The 26,098-nt window shown below is 36.3% G+C and overlaps 1 protein-coding gene across 2 annotated transcripts in view; it reads right to left on the reverse strand.

Moving 5' to 3' along the window:
• Positions 1-26,005, reverse strand: part of REV3L (REV3-like, polymerase (DNA directed), zeta, catalytic subunit) — a 133,670-nt gene extending 107,665 nt beyond the window's left edge. The window contains exons 1-3 of one of the 2 annotated variants that reach the window (XM_004673774.2): positions 25,940-26,005; positions 25,059-25,574; positions 15,647-15,774 (exon numbers count right to left, since the gene is read on the reverse strand). Coding sequence is in view for 1 of the 2 variants with exons in the window: in XM_012722936.1 (XP_012578390.1) it covers positions 25,059-25,197 (139 nt within the window). In the remaining variant the exon portion in view is untranslated. The remainder of the gene's footprint in view (positions 1-15,646; positions 15,775-25,058; positions 25,575-25,939) is intronic. The other variant, XM_012722936.1, reaches the window with a different exon arrangement.
• Positions 26,006-26,098: the final 93 nt, after the last annotated feature.

Here is a 26,098-nt window from a genome sequence, read left to right on the forward strand (position 1 = left end):
AAAAGATGTGGTACATATACACAATGGAATATTACTCAGCAACCATGAAAAAGAACATGTCTTTTGCAGCAACATGGATGGAGCTGGAAAAGATCGTGCTTAGTGAAATAAGTCAGAAAAAAAAAAAGGAAAAATACCGGATTGTTTCTCTCATAGCAGGAATATAACGGAACAGGCAAGAAAATAGTGATAATGATGAACAGATATATGTACCAGAGACATTTTGTGTTTGGGGGGGGGGGAGAGTGGGGAATGGGATCAAAAACAGTGGGGGAAGGGAAATGCACTGGACTATGGTGATGGCACATGGATGATTTGGTGATGGGAAAACCAAGGAAATTGCAACTGAATGGAAAAATGCACAAAAATATGTAAAAATAAACTATTATAATTTTTTTTAAAGTACAAATATTGACTGCTGAGCAACTATTATCACTCTCCAACTCCAGCATTTTCCATTTTTCCTACACTGAAATCCTGTACCTATTAAGCAATGAATTTCAATCTCTCCATTTTCCAACCCTTAATCTATCTTTTTTCTTTATGAATTTGACTATTTTAGGTACATCACATAAGTGGACTGCTACCTTATTGAGTTTTCCCCCTAATTTTCATTGCAAGTCCAGGCATGAAGCACAAAGGACAAAAAGACTAGCAGCGGGCCCTCCCTGGTGGCGCAGCGGGTTAAAGCACAGCACTGAGAAGCTAAAGCCACTTCCGAATGAGTTCGATCCCCGCCTGCCCCGGAGGAGACCACATGGCGTGGCAGACCTCTCCTGACCCGCCCGCTGCTCCCCTCAGCAGTGTACTTCGTTGATCCTGCCTGTTCTGCTCCCCACTCTGTCTCTGGTGAAGCCTCTCGCCAGAGGCCTGCACTTCTGGCCTGTACCCCAGTTCTGTATGCATAAATAAATCTTTAAAAAAAAAAAAAAAAGACTAGCAGCATACTGATCTGCCCCCTCATGAATACTTAACACTGCAACAGGGCAACAGGGAACTTTGACAAATAAAACCACAGCAACTCCTCCAAAACAAAAATTTGCAAGTTAATGTAAAAATTGCTCTATCAGAGGTACAAGGTACATCTGGAAGCACAAAAGACTGATTAAGAAAATTAGGAAAGCCTCACAATGGAAGTGCGGTCTCTCTGGACAATTTTAAAATGAAGAAATTCACAGAATAACTAAGAGTCGGACAAAAACAAGCGTAAAAACTAACCCTTCAAAACTGACTACAGAGGCCCTCCCTGGTGGCACAGCATTAAGAAGCTAAAGCCACTTCAGAATGAGTTTAATTCCCGGCAGCCCCGGAGGTGACCCACATGGCACGGCAGACCTCTCCTGACCCACCTGCTGCTCCCCTCAGCAGTGTACTTCATCTATCTGCCTGTTCTGCTCCCTGCTCTGTGTGTGTCGAATCCTCTTACCATCCCTGCAACCTTTGGCCTATACCCCAGTTCTGTATGCATACATAAATGAACCTTAAAAAAAAAAAAAGGACTACAGAATAGAAGCATATCCAGAGAGGGTGGGGAAAGAAAAGAGCAGAGAGGGAAAGTAGAAGAATGGTCTATGGTGGTAGACTATGGAGTTAGTGGTGGATGCACTGCTGCAGCAATACCTGATGGGAGTGTCCTACTATAGGTACAATTAAAAGCAAATTAATTAAAATAAAACAAAGAGATCACCAAGTGGGCATGATCATGCCATACAGAGGAATGCTATTCATTCTTCAAACATTCCATGAGGGACAATATGATATCAGATATTCCATATCTAGACTAGTCAAAGTTCCTGCTTTCCTTAAACTAAAAGCAAATGCAAAGTCATGAGATAATGTATAAGAGAAAGAACAAGTAAAGACTGAAAAGTGCTTAGGCAGGAAGAAAATCAAATTGGGAAAGTATCCAGATACTAACTAGATCATGGAAGTTTTGTGTTATCTGGAATTTTTCTTTCTACTCAAGTCCATTTGAGATCTTTAAAAATCATTGGTGGCACTTGCTAGCAGTGCACACTCAGGACAAGCCCAACAGTTTATTTGATATGTCTGGGTTGGATCCCAAGAGCCCATATTTTTAGTGGGTATCCTAGTTGATTTTTTTTTTTTAAGATTTATTTATTTGTACACACAGATCTGTGGTACAGGCCAGAGGCTCAGGGGCGGTGAGAGGCTTCACCACAGACAGAGCAGGGAACAGAACAGGCAGATCGACGAAGTACACTGCTGAGGGGAGCAGCGGGCAGGTCAGGAGAGGTCTGCCACACCATGAGGTCACCTCCGGGACAGGTGGGAATTGAACTCATGTGGAAGCGGCTTTAGATTCTCAGTGCTGTGCTTTACCCTGCTGCGCCACCAGGGAGGGCCGGTATCCTAGTTGATTTTAAAGCAGGTATATTCATGACCACTTTTTGGGAAATGCCTCTGTAGAACATGGGAAATTACAGATGGCTTCAAGCAGGAAGATAATGAAGACAGATGCTATGTTTTGGTTAATTCATTTTTCCCTAATTAAAAAGTAATACTTTTATTAAATAAAAGATTCAAAAAGGTAACATAACTCAAATTTAGTACCTAGAGATAAAAATTTCACATTCTGTTTTTTTGTTGTTGTTTACTTTTTATACTATAACAAACTGATCTGAAACTGGTTGTCTTCACTTAAGCAGCAGAACATTTTATTCTTTTTTTTCTAACTAAGATTTTGGATGACTAAATATCAGGCTATATATGTCATACAGATGTAAATATTCATATATTTAACATTAATGAGCAATATTTTTTACCTGTTTTCCTTTAACTCTACTACATGTCAATGCTTGGGTTGAAATCTGGATTATAGAAAGATTGTTCTAATGACATTTTAAGGGGTGTGTTTGCAAAGAGGTAAAATGAAAGGCAAGCTCAGAGGGTCTTTCAATGGTCCAAGGAAAAATAACGAAATCTTAACTAAAGCAGTAACAATGGCAATGGATAGAAAATGGTTTTGAAAGACCAGTCTTGATGTAAGGGATTGTTATCCATTTTTAAGATTATACACAAAGAAAGGAATGCTATTCATTCTTCAAACATTTCATGAGGGACAATACGGTATCAGATACTCCATATCTGTTCTTCTTTTCTTCAATAAGTAATTACCAAAGTCTTACAATATGTCAAAGTATAATTACTGAGAAAGCCATATTAGGATAAAAGAACACTATGTACTTTCCGTTTTTTTTTTTTCCCTCTGTGTGTGTTTACACATGCAAGGTTCCAATTACTTCTAAGTAATTTAAAATATCTGTAATTTTTTTCCTATTGAGATATTATCAATGTAATAAGTTCAGGTGTATAGTAATATATATTTATATATATTGCAAAATCATCACAACAATAGATCTAGTAATACCTGTCACCACACTAAGTTGCAAATTTTTTCCTGTGATAAAAATTTTTAGGATACTTTCTTAGCGAGGTTTGAATATGAAACACAATGTGAATTAAAGTCACCAAGCTATACAGTACAACACCATGTATGTCAAAGAGTGTAATAATTCCAGTTACTGCACAACTGGTTTGTACTCTGACCCCCTTAAGAGTCCTCTTTTTTCCCAAAGAAAAGCAATTCCTTATCTTATTTTTACAATGGGAAATGTAGAGCCAAAAAGAGTCTAGTTGTTGAGAAAACTCTGTGCACTTAAATATATTCTGGGACTGTTGTAAGAATTTAACACACTAAACAAGAAACCACTCACAATAATTTTTTAAAAAGAATCTGCCCCAAAAGCAAATGATTCATGCGTCTGGCTTCTTATCCTTCAATATGGCTATTTTTTAATATCAACTTGGAGACCTCATTTCAAAATCTGCCAACTACTACTGAAACATGTGTCAAATAAAAAACTCTTTGTGATACATTACAATGTATCATGACATGGTATCTGACTATGTAAGGACTAGATCTTACATGAACCAGTTCACCCAAACAACTTTTAAGTTTACTACCAATTCTACAGCATGAAATTTCAGATTGCAATGTAAAGAATGTTTTTTTAAAAGTTTCAGACATACTCAAAGATTCTTCAGTAAATATGATTCCCCTCAATTGATGTAAATGATAAATACTAGACTACTTTCTTACTTTGATATAACATTTACTTTTACTCATCTATCATAATTCTTAAAAGAAAATAAATTGTCTCATTTATCACTACTGATGAACTCAAACACAACAAAAAGTTGTTCCACTCTGAATTTCCAAGTTTTGTTTATTCTATATTTACATTAGTTGGTCTATTAGTTTTTAGTAACCTTAAATCTTCTATGTATAAATTATATCTCTTCCTTAAAAGGCATCCTATTTATACTTTTAAACCACTTTCTCAATTAAAAGAAACAAAACATTGTTCATTTCTTACTTGTGTTATATCTCATATATTATTTATTTCTACATAGTTCCAGGAAAGTAAATATGAGTCTAGCTGCTTGATAAAATGTATTTTTCTAGGCCCTCCCTGGTGGCGCAGCGGGTGAAAGCACAGCACTGAGAATCTAAAGCTGCTTCCGCATGAGTTCGATTCCCGCCTGCCCTGGAGGTGACCACATGGTGTGGCAGACCTCTCCTGACCCACCCGCTGCTCCCCTCAGCAGTGTACTTCGTCGATCTGCCTGTTCTGTTCCCCACTTTGTCTCTGGTGAAGCCTCTCACCGCCCCTGAGCCTCTGGCCTGTACCCCAGTTCTGTATGCACAAATAAATCTTTAAAAAAAAAAAAAGTATTTTTCTAATTTAAATATTTAAAATAATAACAGAAGCATAACTCAGAATAAAAATCTATGAATTATAACTTATAGATGAAATAAGACATTCTTGATATTGAGAACTCAAATTGATATTAAGAACTCAAATTGCTAAGTTCCTAAATTCAAATTACTAAATTAAAGTCTATCTTTACAACCTTTATACTACTACGTCATTATCTTGTGGGCCCCAACTCTAATCGGACTTTTCTTAGTTACAACAAAAATTATGAACTTACATTTTACTTATAATTTGAAATTATCTCAGGACATGCTCAAAAAGTATATTAGTTTCACCCTCTTGAAATATCAATACTTGATGCGTAGCAACACCACTACTTATCATCAAGGAAATCTCATTAAATAAATCTCCTATAAGGAAAACAAAACACAAGCAAACAAAAAAGCAAACCAAAAGACAGCAGAGGAAAAAACCCAGAACAAATTCATACAAAAGTTGAGATATACCTTAAGACTTCACATACATGTAAATACAATAAAAGAAAGGGAGGACAAATTAAAAAGAAATATATAATGATATAATTGCAAGAATTTTCCAAAATTAAAGATGTCAAACTGACAGAATCAAGATGTTGCAAGAATATTAAAGAAAATAGACACATCATATTTACAAGTAAAAACATATAAATTCTAAACACAGATAAATCTTAAAGGTAGCCAAAAATAAATATTACTTCACTAATAAAGAATCAAAGATAAGAATTATAGCAAGGGCCCTCCCTGGTGGTACAATGGGGTAAAGTGTAGCACTTTGAAGCTGACTGCAGCTACTGCAGCACAAGTTCAATCCCCTGCCAGAGAGCTGGCCCACATGCATGGCATACCTCTGATCTAGCCGCTGCTCCCCTCAGCAGTGTATTTCAGTGGATCTGCCTATTCTGTTCCCCAATTTGTTTCTGGTAATCCTCTAACCCCCCGCCCCCAACACCTCTGGCTTATACCCCAGTTCTTGTATGCATAAATAAATCTTTATTTAAAAAAAAGAAGTGAGCAAAACTGCGACAGACATACAACAAAGTGACATTTTTTGTAAGTATTGAAAGAAAAAAAGCAATCTACAATTCTACATTACGGTAAAATATTTTATCAAAAGTCTGTCAGAAAAACAAAAACTGAGATAACTCATTGTATCAACACTAGAAATGACATAAAGATGTAACTGATTAGTAACTGCTCTTAAAGAAACACAGTAGCAATGTATGTGTTGATAGCATAAATGAAAGTAAAATTCGTAACAAAAGCACTAACGATGAGTATATACAGATGTAAGTATATATGAAGCTATGTAGTACTGTATGTGATTAGATACAATGTATATTCTAAACCTCAGCTCATCACTACACTAATTTTAAGCACAGGTGTAAATAAATAAGCAAGTGGTAGAATAATTTTCCAAATTCCAAAATTCTAAAGATTCCAAATAATCCAACAGAGGAAAAAAGAAGCAAAAGAATAGAAAATAACTAGCACATAGCATAATATAGCACAACTACATTACTAATTACATTAAATTTAAACACTAACCACACCATAAAATACAGAGACCGTCAGAGTAGCTAAACAAAAAAGCAAGTCCAACTACATACTGTTCAAGAAACCATTTCAAATATAAAAACATAAATGGTTTGAAAGTACAACGCTGAGAAAAGATATAATGGGGTCTTTGTTGGGATAGCTAACTCTGAACTTATTTTTTAATAACTGCCCTGCAGCCATCACCCTAGTTCCTTTTTATTAATATGTAATAAGGTAGAGATCCTGGAATTCAATATCTATCAAATAACTATAAAATTTGTGACAAGTGGAATTATCTTGCAAGAAGGTAGTATCTTGGACCCCTCTTAATTCTTGATCAGATATGCCAGTTAACACTAGCTAGCCCAAAAAAAACCTGTAGAGGTTATGTTAATAACAAGAAAGACTTCAGAACAAGGACTATTACTGGGGATAAAGAGGCCATTTCACCAAGAAGACATTATAATCCTATATATGGACCTAACATTGCTTTAAATACAAAGATTAGAACCAAAAGAAAAGTAGAGAAATCCACAAGTTGGGAGACTTTAATACCCCTCCCTCATATTTTATGAAAATATAAAACTAAACAATATGTTGTTTAGGAATAAACAATTAAAGATAAAGATTCACCATGACTAGGAAACAAAATTAGGACAGGCAGTGGCAATCAGGGACTTCAAAGTTATCTCTAATGTTCCACTTGTTATCCTGGGATAGATGGTTGTTAATATTATTCCTTAATCTATGTGTACTATAGATACTAATATTTATTCTACATAATTTGAATTTAATATTCTACATTATATAAATCATGTAAATGATGTAATATATTTAAATTACAATTGAAAATTCTTTAAAATACTTGTAAAGAATATGCAATGAATACAGATTCACTCATCAAATATTAAAAACAAATCAAAAAAATTTTAAATCAGAAAACACAAAACATTCCATATTAGACCAACTAGACACTGAGACTCTTGTGACCCAAACCAATCACAATACATACTAGTTACACTTAGCTGAATAGAAAACATGAAATAAAATGTCAGTAAGTGTCAGGTAGTTACTTTTCAGGAGTTTTCAAAGCAATGTAGGAAAAAATTCTTCCTTCCACTCACCCATGGCAGGTCAATAGAAGATCACAGGTATCAGTGTAGTAGCTACCCTAGCACAGAAGTACCAAATAGCAATCAATTAACAAGAATTCCCACACTGAGAGAAGCCAAAGCTGTAACCTCCTACCATGATTTTATAATTCATTCACTCATAGTCCTCCCAGTCCATATATAACTTACTGATCACAAATCACTTTTACCAAAAGCAATGGTGTTTGACTACGCAACTGATGTTCTGTCTTTATCTCACTTCCAAGTGAATAAAGTTAGGAAGTTAACCGAGGCTAAAATTGTCCAGAAAAACAAAAAGCGATTAGTCTTTGCTCATAACAAGTAGGGAAATACAACTTAGAGTGGCACTAACTAAACATCTATTAATATATTTCATAACTTTGCTCATACATCACAGTGAGACTGTAAAGTGAGAACAGGGGAAAACTCTAAAGCTTCAATTCTAGAGGTATAATAGATGAATGTTTTCACCCCAGTGGGTATGCACCCTTTTTAGCTCTGTATATCTGGAAGAGCAATTCCATCAGCTTACACTTAAAAAATGAAGAAAACATTTGGTTTATCGGTAAACACAATGTTGCATAAAATAGCCTGTTGTTCATAGGTTAGTAAGTATGGACCTATATAAATATTCAGCAACATAGAATAAAAAACCTTAAAACGCTGAAAAGAATATCTAATAATTGACATTAAGAAACAGGAAAAACATGGAAGTATAAGTTGCTCAATAAGATACAAGAAAATGAAGTCTGCAAAGAATCTTTCATAAGAGGATCAGTTTAAAAGAACAAAAAGGAATAATAAAAAGACATGTAGAATAAGATCTAAATAGAACTCTTGAGATTAGAAAAAAGGGCTATGTACAAAATTAAAATCATCACTAGAAATGAGAAAAAAAAGAATCAATATTACAGAAAAATTTAACAATGTAGGAGGAGGAAGCAAAAATGTACACCAAGAATACAAAAGGGCAAAATTAAAAATAAGAGGAAAGACAGGTTATAAAGAAATATGATCCAATCCACAAATAATGGGCAGTTCTTTAGAAAAAATAAGAATGGAGTGGTAGTAACAATCCTAGGTATAAGAGAACTACCCTAAAATAAATGTACCAGCAGCTCTACATCAAAAGCGCTAATCAATAAAAGACACAAGAATAATGTTAAAAAAAATTTGAAGATCTAACAAGATGACAGCCAAGCAAATATGCTGGGCTTGCTTCCTCTAGTTACCAACTGCTATAGAAAGAAAAATAAAAAGTCAGGTAATCCCTGAGGGAAAAACAGGGCCACAGCACACAGTAGGAACATCAATCCAATGAAAGGGGTAGAAAAGCTTTAAGTGAACTATATTCAGAAAGAGATTAACAGGGCAGTAAAACTTTACAGCAGGAGAAGGGTTACTTTGCAGAAGTCCCTACAACTACTAAATCCAGCTCATGCCAGTATCAGGGTACGGAGACCCATACTCACTGGATTAGGGCATTCAAGACACAGGGTGCACTATTAGAAAAGTGCAGAGATGGAGGGCACAGAATGAGGAATACTGGCATATGAAAGGTAAATGAAAAATCTGCTTATCATTTCTACTGAGAGACAGATTAAAACTGTCTATCTCATGGCCCTCCCTGGTGGCGCAGCGGGTTAAAGCACAGCACAAAGAAGCAAAAAGCCACTTCCGCATGAGTTCGATCCTGCCTGCCCGGGAGATGACCACATGGCGTGGCAGACCTCTCCTGACCCTCCCGCTGCTCCCCTCAGCAGTGCACTTCCTGGATCTGCCTGTTTTGCTCCCCGCTCTGTCTCTGGTGAATCCTCTCGCCCTCCACATGTCTGGCCTGTACCCCAGTTCTATATGAATAAATACATCTTTAAAAAAAAAATTGTCTATCTCACACTGATGAGAATAGCCACATTATTAAAAAGACGCCCACAACAAGTGTTGGAAAGGTTGTGGTGAGAATGTCAACTGGTGTTATCATTATGGAAAGAATTAGATTTACCTTAAAAAACCAAACATGGGGCCCTCCCTGGTGGCGTAGCGGGTTAAAGCCCAGCACCGAGAATCTAAAGCCGCTTCCGCATGAGTTTGATTCCCGCCTGCCCCGGAGGTGACCACATGGCGTGGCAGACCTCTACTGACCCGCCCGCTGCTCCCCTCAGCAGTGTACTTCGTTGATCTGACTGTTCTGTTCCCCGCTCTGTCTCTGGTGAAGCCTCTCACGGCCCCTGAGCCTCTGGCCTGTACCCCAGTTCTATATGCACAAATAAATAAATCTTTAAAAAAAAAAAACCAAACATGGAAATACCATACAACCAGCAATCCCATTCTTGGGCATATAAACACAGAATATGAAATAATCAGCAAAAAAACCAGTATATTCATAGCAGCATTGTGTACAACAGCTAGGATATATATACAGCCTAAATGTCCACTAACAGACAATTGGATGTGGTAAGTATATACCCTGGACTATTTTACAACCATGAGAAAGAATGAAATTTGGTTGTTTTTTTTTAAATGGAGGGAATTTGAAAGAATTGTGTGCAGTAAAGTCAGAATGATAAAAATCAAACACTAGATATTTACATAGCAGATCATTTGGAAACCTAAACATACTTTCAGAAATCATGGATATCAATAAATGGCTGAGAGACTAAATGGCTCTGAGACTAAAAGGAAGGGGTGAAGGAAAGGGACAAGGATATACAAGGAATAGTGGTGAAAAAATATAATACTCTATTACTTGAATATTGCTTAAAGTACCTACTAAGCACTCTCACGACAAAGTTATGTGAGGTGATAGATATGTTAATTACCTTGATTTAGATACAAATAATTATTTCATAGCATACATATAGTTTGAATCATCATGCTGTTAAAAAAAAACACTTAAAAAAAAAACCACAAATGTAGAATTTTCTCATTGTATCAAGTAGTCAGCCTGGGAACAGATCCCAATGGTCCTAAATCTTGATCAAGTGCTTTCTTCATTGTCACAAGTTTAGGGATCTGTTTCAAGCAGAATCGTGAGTTCAGGGAAATGGGGAAAAAAATTTAAGGGAAAGCCTGAGGTAAAAGAATATTATATTCAGTCTGATGTGATTAGCATACATATGTAACAAAAACTATTTTCCAGATATCCAAAGTTTCATAAAAGTAATCCAAATGATATGTCCTAAAAAGTAATATCTTAGTCAACCAGAAAAAGAACTGAAAGAATAGGTATATGTTGTATGTTATAAATTGATTAATGATGGTGTTCCACACTAAATTAATATAAAATTGAGTCCAAATCGCTTTAATGAAATTTGACACATTAGCTAAAATTTTTCAGAGAGAATACAGTACAGTTTAACATCTAACAATTAGAAATTACTCTTTTGTCTGTCCTTGAATTTTATAATTAGAACTACATTTCTATATGAATGGCTTAAAAAAAATAAAGCAATGTCTGTACTTCAAAAACTAAAAAGGTAAAATAAAATTATTAAAAAGTATATAATTATAAAAGTAAAAGTCAAATACATCAATTTTAATAAATTTTTACTATTTGAAAAGATCCTCAGATGGGTGGAAATAATGAAACAATATAAAATGGTTTAAAAGTAGTGATAGGCAATGATTATGAAAATGATCAAACTAAAAGGGCACTGTAATTTTTACATGAAGCAAAAAATAGTATTCAATAAGGGAAGTGTTAAAAAGGATCCCTTTAGTTTGATTTAAAAAATGATCTATAATGCTATCAAATGTACTATATGAATTACTTGTTTGTTATAGGTCTACAAGTGTAAAACTTGAAGCACTTAAAAACACACATAACAATTAGAAAAAGGAATTCTGTATGTGTTTAATAATTTATAAAAAGGGAATCTGTATGCTGCTTGCTGATTTTTTCTATTTCTTCTCATTCACTTTCAATGTATTTTTAAACTATCAGAAAAAACTGATTACCCATCAAAAATAGTTTAAAAAGTGCTGCTATAAACGACATTGCTTTTATGTACCAAATACATTAAAATGTAAATGTTAAAACAATTAGATACAAAACAAAGAACAAAACCAAGTGGGAAACCACCTTATTCCATAATAGATGAGATTAAGTACATAAGTACATAAATAAATAAATAAATATTTCCTTTATGAAATAATTTATATAAGATATCCCATCATTTTAATATCAGTTTTTCAGGAGGGAAAATTATAGTACTACATGTACATTCTTTGAGATGTATTACAATCTCACAAATGGTTTTAAAAAACTTTATAAGGATAAAGTAATAAAATAATAGTAAACTAACAATTTGGTATCAAATAAATGAAAAACCTTTTTTGCCATCTACATATTTACACAAATATTGTTATATAGCAGACCCAAAACAATACCTCAATCACTGAAAAATTAAAAATGATATAAAACATGGCAAAAAACTGGTTTTTACCATTCCCCACTATATATTACTTAAGATTTCTCATTTGCTCTTGCTTTTTTGATGCTACAGGGGAAGTTATATACGAAGAAAGGACTTAGCAACTTAAAAAACATTTAAAAATCACATGAAATGACTCAAAACACCTGAATCTACCTGGCGTTGCCATTTCCATAGTAATCAAGATAAGAAGTAAAATCTCTGTCCGTAGTAGTCAAGGTAAGACGTCAAAGTACTTCATAATGTCAGATGCTTCATAAGAGGTCACAAATACCTCTGTCACCTTCTTTGTAGTTAACCATAATCTGTTTTGTACTTTTATGTGGTCAACTAGGTAAAGTCTAATTTGACTTGGCTAACCTAGTCTAGCCAACTTAATCTAGCCATCTTAATATAGTGTTATGGTTGATTAGGTAAAGAAAGATAGGATAAAAAGGTATATGATTCACAACACCATTTGAAGTAGCACCACTACATGTATATGTAAGTATTGTATACATTACACACACACACAAACTTGAGACAAGACTCAAACAACATTAACAATTTAAGAAATGCAAAGTATTTTCTACCTATACTACACAATCTAATCATCTCTAGCTCTCCAAAGAAAGATCCTATTACTGGAGTGGTCTTTCGAAAGGCGTGGTTCTAGTGATAGAACAAAACCTAGATAAGTAAATCAAAGATAAGTAAATCAAAGATAGAATCCCTTTGAAACTGGTCATTTTAAGTGAAGGGTTGTTTAAGAAGTAAGCTCCTAACTGAAATGTGGTAAAGTTAGATTCTTTTCCATTTATTTCCATGGCTTATACTTAACTAAATGTGATCTAAAAGAATGTAAACAGTTTTTATCTAATGAAAAAAATTATTTAAATAAAAGACACCAGTCATAAGAATAAATGGGGAAAATATTTGCAACTCAGTTGACAGAACGCAATTTTCCTAATATCAGGAAGACTGAACAGAAAAAAAGGGTAAAAGATAAACAAGTACATTGAAAATGTACAATACAAATGGTTTTCAAGTATAAAGTTCTCAATCTTACTCACAATAAAAGAAATGCAAATTAAAACTACACTAAATTCCATATTTTTGTCTACTATTGGCAAAGATTGCTGGTGGGAGTACAGATCAAAACAACGTCTATGTTACAGTTTGTCTCACTTGAAGAAATCCTTGTAAGACATATTTAAAAAGTAGCATTAAAATATATTTAGCTTTCTATGGATTGTTGGTCATTTAAAAAAATTATAATCTGTTCATATAATGATGCAGATAAACAAGTTTAAGAAATCTGGATGAGTACAATAGTCTTTCTCCATTGGCTGATACCTTATAGAGCATTAACGGGCACTCAGTAAATATTTTTGGATAAAGTGAACCAAGAATGATGCTAGGGAATGATGAGAATGGAATAAAACAAGCAAAAACCAGGAATTTAACTATATTTGAAGTGTTGGTAACAATTATGTAAGTAACTTATACAACTTTTCAGAGCAGAAAACTAACACAGGCTAACATTTCCTCAAAAATGGCCAACTACAGTTTTATAGTAGATTGTTACAGTAATGGTTCCCTATGAGTCACTTAGAAAACTTTCTTACAATGACTCTGGGTTTCTGGATGTGATTTGTTTTGCCAATAGGATAAGAGAAAATATATGGGTCTGCTTTTACTAGCTGTTCTTGTAAACCTTACTACTAATGTTTCCAAATGAAGACTAGCCTGCTCAAGATACAGGGCCCTCCACCACTGCAGCCATCAGTCAGCAAAAATATCCAGGCATATGAGGGAAGCCATCCTAAACCAAAAAGTTTCCAATTGATGTCTCAGCTCATTGGCATCATATAAGCAGGCCTAGCCAGAAACAACAGTTCAATTGCTTCACTGGGCCCATCCCAGAATCACCAACAATATGCAGCTATTGTTTTATACCATTAAGTTTTGGGGAGGTTTGCTATGCAAAAACTGAAACCAATAGCAATAGCAATAGGACTGGAAATTTTTTTGTTTATCTGCTCCTGCTTTTACATTTTTACACTGAGAATAGTTTCAGGTTATTTGTTTAACATTAATGATATTTTATATCAGAATGATATTAAAATCCTACTAACACCTTATGAACATATACACAAGATGAATAATTCCATCCAAATGGAAACATGAATTTCAGAGGAGACATTAATCTTGTTCAGGAAAAAAGAGGGTAAGCAGAGATATACCTTCACATACACAAAAATGGTGAACAGGAATAGATTCATGGTTATTATTCTGAAATAATGAATAGTAATATCAAATTCCAGAAATAGAAATGATCAGATTCTGCTTCTCTACTGCTTCTATTCTGTATTTTTAATCCTCACAAGCTATGAGGTAAATCACTGAACACAGGCAAAAGTTAACATCTCCATGCCTCATTTCCTCATCTGTAAAATGGGAATAATAGTGCCTGTTTTATAGTTGTGAAGATTAAATACTTGCGATAACAGTATAAAATAGGGCTCAATAAATGGTTACAACCATTGTTAATGACATGCTATAAAATTAAGGTATTTTCACTAATCTGGCTTCCATTTTTAAATCACTAAGCATCACTAATTGAGGTGTGATTCATCAAAATTAATTTGAAAATCTAATAACTTTATGAAAAAAATTAAAAGACAGTAAGTATAACTAAACAAAGCAACACCTGGAAATATATATAGAAAAAGCAGATGAAGAGAAATGAATTTCTAGGCAATAATGAATTCATTTGGTCCATATTCAGTAATCCAAATAGGTTTAAAACCCAGTACCTCAATTTTTGTGCATGTTATGAATTCACAAGAGATTAGAAACAAGAAGATAACAAATCCTATTGTCACCTTTACTGTGACTTTTGGCACTTACACTTTCCACATGTCCTACCATTATCTTTTTAAAAAGGCAGCACTATTTATAGCTTTGGAAAATAAAGTTCTTTCACATTATGTGCACATAATCTAATCCGCAGTATTAAGAAATCAGTAGTTACTATTTGATCAACAGCTTAACACTGTTCTTTTTGAAGGCAAGATTAGGTCTGGACACTTTTCTATGTATATACTTACAAAAATAGTCAATTTTTAAAAAGTGTTTAAACAGTAATTCCCTAACCTGTAAACATATGGGTCAGCTGCCCACTGTAAATAGCCTTACACAACAATGTGCAGGTATTTTAGTTTGTTCTGTTGTGAAGAATGAAAAAATTATGAAATTTCCATTTTTCATTTCAGTTCAACTGAAACATTTTGAAGAGTGCTAAGTACGTATGAGTGGCAGGTTTTGGATACAGAGGATAAAGAAAGTAGTGTTTATGCTATATATACCAGATATTTTTGCTGATCATATTTAATCGTAAATTCTAATAAGATAGACTATTCAAACTCATTTTATAGAGGAGGAAATAAAGGTTCACATTAGTAAAATAATTTGCCAAGGGTCTCTCAGCAGTGGAAGGCAGTGCAAAGGATATGGGGGTAAGAGGGGTGGAGGCACAGGAAGATAGTGCCATATAATTGTTCCTAAACTCAGTGTATTAAGTCCTTTAACAGCAATGTGCAAGGACTATCGGAAACCAAGTAGATAATTTTTAGGGAGCGGGCAAAGGAATCACAGAAGGCATTTAAGAGGCTGATATCTGAATTGGTATTTTAAGGATGAGTAGGATTTACCAATTTCATTACCAAGGCTTACCCCCACCCCCCTCATCCCCAATATATTAACCAAAATAAATTACTTACTTGAAATTGAGAAAAACAATTTTGAGAGAAATCTTCCTCAGATATATTATTCCATAGTTTTAAAACAAATAATATGATGACAGTTTAATTTTTAGGTTGCTTTTATGTGGCTTGTCTTGGTTTTAATTCTGAAATGAAATTTAGATTAGTCATTTTCTTATTCTGAGAAACTAGGAGTATGCCAACATGTTTTAACTTTACATTTTTTTCACATATCAACATGTATTTTTACAAAGTCTTTCATTTCACCATCTCAAACAAAACCTAATTTAATATAGAAATTACTTTGAAGTGTAAATATATAATGCAAAATAAGTTACTTCTTTTTAATTCTTGTTATATTTCCTTGGTAATTAGAATAAATAGAAGAAAATAGGAAACTCTTGTTAGACTGTTATATATTACACAAGCATTTTTGAGGTAACACGCTTTCTTTTATTATTTGATTTTTTTTTTTTTTATATAGTAAATGTTCTTCAACCCAAAGAAAATTAAGTAACTTCCCCCAAGGAAACTGACTTCAAATCCTTATTATTTTCAACAACTATCATCTTTAAAAAAAAAAAAGAAAGAAAGGATTGGGCCAAAAAACCCTACAATTTTCCAATGTCAATTACCACCCTTAGTGTCTCAGGATCTATTTCACTAGGGATAGATTCAGTTTCTGCCACAGAAAACAGTCCAGTTTGCCAATACTAATTAGGCAACAAATTTTTTTTTGTAGTTAAAAAAAAGTGAAATATTAAAAATATCTATAGAGAATTAGAAGAAATACAGAAGATCATGGAAAACTTGAGTTTACAAAAAAAAAAAAAACCCACCCCACCCCACCCCTCAAAAAAACACATTGACGTCAATCTGATGACTGTCATCAAAAGGATATTACTTTTTCTAATAATTTGCTTTGTTCTCAAAAATGTATCCATTTTATTTTTGGACAGTGAATTTTTTAAAGTCACCTAGGACATCTATTCTTGCCTTTGTATCTTACCTTCAAGCTAGAAGTTATCACAGTTTTACCCAAAATTCACTATATTTTATTTCTAATTATTTTCTCTTTTACTTAAGATCACTGAGGTGTTCAAACTGCAGCCAGGTACCAGAGATATAACCCATACTTATCCTATTTCTTAACAAGTTTCTAAGGATACCTTTGAAATATCTAGAGCTACATAAGTCCAAATCATTTTCCAATTATCTTAAAGTGAAGATAGTCTAATCCAATCAAAAGCAAAACCAGCAAAAACATACAAAACCAGAGGAATGTGAAAGATACCCTGATACAGTTTTGGAAACGTGTTCATAAACAACTCCAGTACCCATTTTTGTTCATATACTGTTCTAAATTCCACTTACTATAGTTTTTCATTTGTTATTCTTTTCTATAAAACAATAGCTACAATCACACTCCCTATTATAATCTATTCTACAAAGATTCTAAGCACTATTGGATACAGCTGGTCCTCAAAAATTCCTAAACTATGTGCATTCAGTTCCTCTATATTTTCATATTTTAATAATCATCAATGCCTTTTTCCAGTTTTTCCACCGATTTGGGGTGTGGGTGATGTGAGGCAATAAGAGTCAAGATACCCAGTTTTCATATCCCAGTCCCATATCATATCCCATATCCCAATCAATCAACTATAGGATACTGGACAAATCTTTCAGCCTATTAATCAAGATTTCAGGTGTTTTTTGTTTGATTTCTACTGTTTTTAAATGTTTCTCACATTGTAAATATTACTTTCAGCACACTGGCCAACAAGAAGGCATTTAGAGGCACCTAAGTGGTACTTGGTATATTTTCTTTATGTAATTATAAGAGAGAAATTAAAATTTAAATGAAGTTTCCAAACATAGAAATGCATTTCAAATCCAGACTTTTTCACATCAGAAACAATTTTTCAAAATAACACTGATGCCTTACTTTTGTAGAAACTACATGCACTATTGGGCCGCTGCTTTGCAGCAAGATAAAACGGCACATAAGACACACGTGGCTAGGAGGATCCATACAGGCAAATAAAGGAGATTCAAGTGTAAAGTTGTGCCCCCCAAGACATTATCCCTGCTACTCTATCATCTCACTGTCAGTGGGCTGTACCCTGCAGTAGGTAACATGCTCTTCAAGCGCCCAAAGTACAATCTCCTATAGAAGTTCCATGATCTCATCACCAAAAAAGGCAGCTGTACACTCTGTGACTGGTTGAAGTAAATTGCAAGTAGTAAAGTACCTCCTTCAATGCACTTAAAATATCAAAAGGAGCAGTATTGTGGGTATTGCTCATCATGTTAATTGCTTACAGGAATCCCACAATCTCCCTTCAGACCCTATTCCACCAGGATCACCTTCCAGTAAGCCATGTAATGCTAAATGGAAGCTCCGATCTAGAAGACCTATAGCAAAACCTAAAATTAAACACAGCATTTCAGTAATTGTTGAACAACTGTTTACCACTCTATGGCCTTTTATTATTGTTTTCTTTACCAATTCCTGCAGGCACAACACAACAAAAAAAATTAATTTTGAACAGGTATTACATGCATATAATAAAAAATTTTTATAATTACCAAATAGTATACTAAAAAAAGTTAGTCTCCCACCTTTGTTCTCTAGGCAATCCATTCCCCTTACTAGAAACAACTACTATTACCAAAAGCTCATGTACATTTCCATACACACACACACACACAAACACACTTTTTACCACACAAATGGGAGTATACTATATATAGAATTTTATGTCTTGTCTTTTTTTTTTTTAATATATCTTAGACATGGCCACACAGCAGCACACACAGTATTGCCTCATTATTTTTAAGGGCTGTATAGAATTCCCATTGAATAAATATATACCATTAATTATTTCACCACTCCCTTACTGATTGTGTTTAGGTTCCTTCCAATCTTTTCAATGACAAGTAATGATACCACAAATATTCTTACATATTCAATTGATATAAATATAACACCTGTTAGAAGATAAAATTCTAGGATGAAACTTCTAGATGAAAATATGTGTATTTTTAATTTTGAACACAATTCCAAATTGCTTTACATAGTAGATGAACACTTGCTATTCCCACTAGCAATGTATGAGAATGCCTACTTCCCTTTCTCATTCTCCCCAAGTTATACTTTGTTATTCCCCGCAAGTTACACATATAATCAACCTTTCCTAAATTGATAGATGATATGGTAAATAATCAGTTTAATTTACATCTTCATTATAAATATAACTGCACATCTCTTCATATGAATTCTCTGTTTTCTACTGAATTATTTTCTAGCAGCTCTTTACATATTAAAAGGAAATTAGTCGTATGAAAAGGATACAAGTTTTGTTTGCTTCCTTTTTAAATTCAGCTCATGGATATTTTTTTCTGTAGAGAATTCTGTAGAGAATTTTATTTTCATGTTTTAAAATTTAGAAATATGACTTCATTTCTGTTTTACACTTTGAAAGGCCCTGGCACTTAGAGATCATATTAAAAATAATTATCTTGTGTTTTTTTGTTTTTATATTTAAAGACTTTCTCTCATCTGAAAGCCAACTTTTTAATTTTTTCATGTGACTAAATAATAATTCTTTTCCCTACTAATATGTAAAGTAACATCCATTATCATATACTAAATTCTTCTATAGATTTGAGTCAGTTTCTGGCCTCTGCTGTTTCACTGCTAAACTACTTTTCGAAACAATTTAAAATTAAATCAGTTTACATATGAATAGCTATAGCAAAACCAGAAGTTACTGACTTTAGTTTAAAAATAATTATGCAACTGTATGTATATATTCAGGCTCAATACTATTATCAAGCAGCCACGCATTTTGGTTGACACTTATTTCAGAGCCTAATATAAACATCAACTCAAAGATCTGTATTTTTGAACCATAAAGCCAGTTTTTAATTTTGTACACATCTCCTCCATCCCCACCCCCAATAAATTCAATACACATTCTCTGTAGGAAATCTGCAAAATACAAATAACGCCTCCCCGAAAAAAACAATTTTATACCTTGGTGATATTTTTCCTCTGCATAAAGTGATTCTTTTGTAAGCTGAGTTTTTTCATATAAAATACTGACGCACTTTCTTATATTATTATATATCCTTCTAAAACTTGCTATTAATGACAAATTCTACTATGCGAATATGTACAATTCATGTAACCATTTCCCAACTGTTGGACATTTGGGGTGGTTTTTGTCTATTAATTCCTACAACAAATGTTTGTGTTTCAAGCACTGTGTGTGAAGCCCTGGTTGCATAATAGTGAGCAAAAAACGATTACCAGAATTTACAGAGGTTACTGGGTAAAACAGACAGTATCCAACATATAGAAGATCACAACTGTCACAAGTTCTATAAAGGAGAGTCTATGAGCTTTGAGAGTCTTAGGATAAGGAAGGCTTCCCTGAGGAAAGATATATGGAGTTTAGGTGAAAGAAAAGGAAAAACATTTTAGGCATAGGGAACAGCAGGTACAAAGGCCTCATTGTGGGAGGGAGCATGGCAAGAGTAAGGGACTGAAATAAGGTCAATATAGTTGGAACCCAAAAGGCAAGGCAAGAAGAACATGGCTGAAGCCATGATTGAATAGGAAGGTGGGGTCAGACTATGCAAGACTCTGTAAGACAAGTAGACACCACCACTTAAGACATGTAGCTTTGCCCTTATCCTAAATGCAATGGAAGCTATGGAACTATCAAGTAGTAGGGTGATAAAATCAGGTTTGCAATTTGAAAAGAACCCTTTAATGGAATTTTAAAAGATCCAATATGGAAAAATAGATTAAAAGGGACAGTGTGGATTGAGGTAGGTCAAGATTAGGAGCTACTGTTATAAAGGTGTCCAAAACAGTTTAGGGTGGCAATGGATAATGAAAAGAATTAGATGATTCAAAAGATACTCAGATTTTGCCAAAAGATTTATATTCATGGATTAAAATCCCTAAAACTACAACTATTGGGAGAAAAAAATTTCAAGGATTCTATAGTATTGCCAAGCTGCCCTGCCAAGAAGAGAATAATTCTCTTTGTGAATTGCCTTGTATCTGTTCCTCTCAGAATTTTTCAATTCTTTTAAAGTAACTTAATCCATACTTCCTTCATGAAGCCTTCCCTGACTCCCCCTTTTACCTGCTAGGTGAACATGTCCTCCTGTGAGTCTTTTGTCTGATACACATTTCTCCTATATTCTTATAAAACTACTTTTGACTGAAGTTTATATGTTAATCATTTCTGCCACACTGTAAAATCTGGAGGTTAAAAATTGTTCTTAAAAATGGCACTGAAAAAAAATAACTCATTAGTCATGGGAGGTTCTCATTAAATGTTACCTGAATAAAAGCAATCATATTAGCAGACTCTGCTGTGTCCATAGATTTAAGAGGGCTTCTGCGTAAGCCTCTGATTTACTGATTGTGATTTTGAATCAAATATCAAAAAAACCCACAAAACCCTAACACTCAGACTTGACCTACTAAAGTGACTAATTTTGTGTGTGGTAAGTCACTAAAACTTTTTAATAATTATATCAAATAGGTATTATGAGATCTGAAAATATTTTCAAATATTTTAGCAAAAAAAAAAAAGCCAATGCGTAAGACTTTTATTAGAGAAATTACTGTACTCTTGAGCTATTGGTAAATGATTTCAAACAGTACGCATTTCAAATCTACAGAAAAACAGTGAGGTTACTAAGCTATTACGTAAATTGATATAGCATTTCAAAGTCACTGAGTTCCATTTTTGGAAAAAATTGATTTTACGCTTAAAAGTTAGTGAACAGTCTACTAGCTGGGGGGACTTAAAAGAGAATTGGCAGAGTTACTTCCAATAATCTCGAGACAAGCAGCTCCCTCTATAGTCTGTTTGGCCTACTTTGTTTAATTACTTGCTTTGTGAACATCTCACACACACTTTTCTTATTACTCCTACCCTGCATCTCAGCAGGAAACTTTTTGAAAGGATAATTCTGTTTAACCTGGTGCCTGGTGGAGAGAAAACTGAGAAAGCTATCTAAACTCACCATGAAGCAAGTTACATCAAGCAACTAAGCAAGAAGAGGATGTGGAAACTGGACAATTTCCCAGGTCCACCTGAGTCAGATCTCACAATAAAGCCAAGGGTTTAATCTGAAGTGAATTCCCAGAGAAGTCACACCCATATTGAAATATCCCACACTTCAGTTATTTATATCCTTTCTTTCCTCCAGTAAAATAAGTTACCAAAATGTTTACATTGCACAATACATTGTTATGTCAAAACAAGGCTTAAGGCATTCCAAAAATGAGTGAAAGAAAAACAAAAGAGGTTTCTAGTTGTTTCTTAAAAATAATTCTATTAGTTACATTAAGAAAATGAAAAGGATTTTCTCAGAAATTAATATCCTCAATCAGCAAGGATTAAGTCCATCAGGATTTACCATTCAAATTTGAATGTCACTTTATCTTTGAAAATTTCACCAATTTAAGATATAAGAATTTTAAACCCAAGACATTAATTTACTTCTTAAATTACTCAAGATGTGCCCTCAACTCACTGGACAATCAGAGTCAACTGGACTGTTTTCTAAAACAGAAAACTACTTTTTATGCAATCATTTAAAAAAAATGACTAGTAAAAATGTACAAAACCAATTGGCTCAGAATTGATAACAAATCAGAAAAGGCCACATTATTTGAGAAAGTAAACTCAGTTTAAAAAAATCTTTCCTCTAAGTGCAAAAATTAAGGACTTTCAAAATAAACTAATATATAGGGAAAACATTAGTTTAAGGTACTATACATAACCTAAGTTTATCGTGTGTTATGAATTTATTTACTAATTTATTTTACTTACTAGTAAGTATGTAAACAGTTTTACTTTAGATAATAAATATCTTTAAAAATTTCAGCATTCAGACTTTGACTAAGCCAGACTGACCCTCTCTTTTTATGTCAACTATTTTTAAGCTTCATTCTACTATATAGACGGGACTAGTTTTCTTTGGGTGAGAATTCAAAAGCAGATAATCTTACAGTTTTTTAAATTTGTTCTCACTTTACTGTTTTTGACATGCTAGAAACGCTGGCTTGATTTCTAAAAGCTGTAAACTCTAAATGTATTTCATTGACTTCAAATTTTTTCACTTGTTCAGTAAACAAAATTTTTTGTTCAAAACTGTGAACTACATTTATAGCAAACAAAACTTGGTAATCTTTAAGAACTTGAAGTGTGGGCTTCTCTGTATCAAGTTTTATATCTTCCAATATATTCACAAATAAAGTTTTGTTTTTTAATTCATTAATAATATACAAACATACATTTTAAGGTATATTAAAAAAATTTTTTTAAGGTGGAAGAGATTGGTAATCTTGTTTAAGATGTCCAGGAAGAAAGGAATATTTCTTCTAAAATAGTTCACAGGTCTTTATTTTTTGTTTAATTGACACACTATGTCATATTCTTTATACTTTAATAATTTTTCCACAGATTTACTGCTGGCTCCCTGTGAAATTTACTTTCTTTTACAAACATAACTACCCTATAAAACAGAATTTGAAAATCACTAAGGGATATATATTTAATTTCTCTTGTGCAGAGAAAATAAGACTGTTTAGAGGAGTAACCCAAATCATGCATACTGTAATATAGAAATGCCAAGGTATCTCATATCATACCACTGTATAATGGAGATCAAACTGAACAGAGCTATAGCAACTTCACTATTTATTCTTTCTCTGCACCTGATTTGAGAACAAACAGTATATTTCACTGACATTCCAAGTTAGAAACAAAGATAGCACCATATTGAAAAGGACAAGAAAAAAAATCTAGCCTTCACTCTTAATTGCTTCTAGTTTCCAGGCTTCAAAGTTTCAAGTGTTACACTTGCAACAAATTGTTACCAGTGTTCTAATTCCCCACTTTACAAAGTCCATATCATCAAACCTCTTTCACTATTTTAAAAAGGACCAATCAACCAACTCGTACTAAAAACATCTATATTTTAACAAAAAGAATTTACATTAAAAGATAACTGCTTGGAATGACTGCTTGCGTTTGGGAAATTGCTACTATCTTGGTAGTCCACAGAAACTGATGGTAGTAATAAGATGAACGTGACCAGGGCAAGGAGCATCAAGTGGGAAACGCTACCTAAAATTCCATAGGGCATATAATTAGAGGGAAGAGCAGCCCTTTCTAAGAAGTAGTTCCATGATTTCATATAAGCAGTGCAAAGCATGTAGGAAAGCAAAGACAATTAAAAGCACTTCGTAAATTCAGCCACAATCTTTCAAATTCCCAACAGCTTTTAGGAACAGAACTTGAACCACTGCTGCCTCCCCACGCCACTCATTCTTCGAAACAGCCTTGTTTTTTTAAATATACGTGTGTTTAAAACGCAGTCCTACAACCCAGCTTTAAGGGCATTTTTTCGTAATTGTGTTGCTTGGCTTTGCTGCGGGCCCTAAGGACCTCACCCAATGAAGTGGGATGTTTTACGTTTGGCGACATATACATGCATTTCCTCCTTTCATGGATGCACATTTCCTTGAAATCACTGCACCTGAGGCGGCTACCCCGTCGCCAGACTCTGGGACATTAAACTCTAAAAGTCACGACCTGCGTTCACAGCCCAGCCACATGGTCACTTCAAAGAGAAAGATAATGTGGCCCCAGGCGTCTCTCTTCAGCCCACTGCATCTCCGGAAGCGGCCGAGGAGAGCGCGGGTGAGAAGAGGCGTTGAAGAGCCACTGACAGCAGAACCCACACATGATGCTCCTTAAAGATATTTCCAGAAAGGGGCACTCGGGAGAAACAGAGGGTGTCCACCAGCGCGCAGCCTCCACGCAGAGCCCCGCGAACCGGGCCGCCGAGGACTTGGAGAGGCACTAGGCTCAGATGCCGGCCAGAGCCGCGCTCGTGGGCGCACGCACCCCCAGCCCTCGACCCGGAGTGCTAACCCCTCTCCCCGCCGGCTCACGCCCCCCCAACACGCGACCCGGAGTGCTAACCCCTCTCCCCGCCGGCGCACGCCCCCACAGCCCGCGACCCGGAGTGCTAACCCCTCTCCCCGCCTGCGCACGCCCCCACCCCCAGCCCGCGACCCGGAGTGCTAACCCCTCTCCCCGCCGGGGCATGCACCCCCAGCCCGCGACCCGGAATGCTAACCCTTTTCCCCGCCGGCGCACGCAGTGTAAACACTCGGCGCCCGCCGCCTTCCCACCCCGGGGGCGCAGCGCTCGCGCGGACCCACAATTTTGTGCCTCCTGTCACGCACGGGAAAGGCGAGGAGGGCGGAGGGGAGGCGGATCGCCGCAGCGAGCCGCCAAGAGGGCCGGCGCCGGCGTGCGCGCGGCGGGGAGGGCAGCCCGGGCGTCCCGCCGGCTCCCGCCCGCGCCCCGCGCCCGCTTACCTGCCGGGGTCGCTCCGAAGATTCGCACCACCGGCACCTTCTTGACAGGGGCCTGGGTGAGGGGGCATTGGCAGATATCCAGTCCCTGCAGCGGGCTGGCCATGTAGTAGTCGGCAGTCACTATCCGCACTGAAAACATGTTCGCCGCCGCCGCCACCGCCTTCTCTTCTCTGGCGACTTGGCAACGGCAGCGGCAGCGGCAGCAGCGAGCGGCGGCGGCGGCTCCTTCCGCAGCGCGGCCCCACAGCAGCAGCGGCGGCGCCCCCTCCTCCTCGACTCGTCCCCCTCCCCTCAGCCCAGACACCGCGAGCGGCGGCGGGCGGGGTGGTGCTGGCACTGTTGCTGCCGCCTGCTCAAGAGCACCAGGCGAGGGGCAGCAGGAGAGAAGCCCTCGCGCTTTCGTCGGTGCTGGTGTTGGTGCTGCCGCCACTGCCGCCGCCGCCGGGAATCACACGGGCTCCACGGTCCCAGGCTGCAGCTCTTGTTGCCATGATGATGATGTCACGGACGCAACCACTGGGGGAGGGGAGAAGGGGTAGTGAGTGGAAGAGGGAGGGCCGACTAGTTGGGGGAGGGGGCGCGGCGGGAAAGGGAGGGGAGCGGGGCGGGCGCCCGAGCGGGACCCGGTGACTGGGGTCGAAAAGGTATTTTCTTCCCCACCCCGCACACAGCCAGGGAGGAGGCCGGCGGAAGCCGGGTCTGCGCTGCGCGCGGGGAATCGATAACTCGGCCGGTGAGCACGTTCACCTGAGTGAGGGACAGAGCAGAGATCGGCGGAGCGCCGATGTCATGGATGGGCCTGGGCGGGCTTGCGGAAGAGGGGCGCCAGGGGGCCTTGGCCGCTAGGCGAGATCGGCCGGAGCTGCGGTGCCCGCGCTCGCCTCGCCGACCGCCATTTCACATTCTGCGGAGGAGGCGGGAGCGGCCGAGAGACGGCTTTTTACAAGGTGAGAAAGCCCGCCCGCGGGAGGAAGGAGGCGACGCGAAGCGCAGATCTCGTGCCGCCGCGGCCTCGCGGGAGGGCGGGCAGGCGGCGGGAC

Source organism: Condylura cristata, unplaced genomic scaffold (assembly GCF_000260355.1).
Source record: "Condylura cristata isolate star-nosed mole 26May11 unplaced genomic scaffold, ConCri1.0 scaffold00001, whole genome shotgun sequence".
NCBI classification, from domain to species: domain Eukaryota; kingdom Metazoa; phylum Chordata; class Mammalia; order Eulipotyphla; family Talpidae; genus Condylura; species Condylura cristata.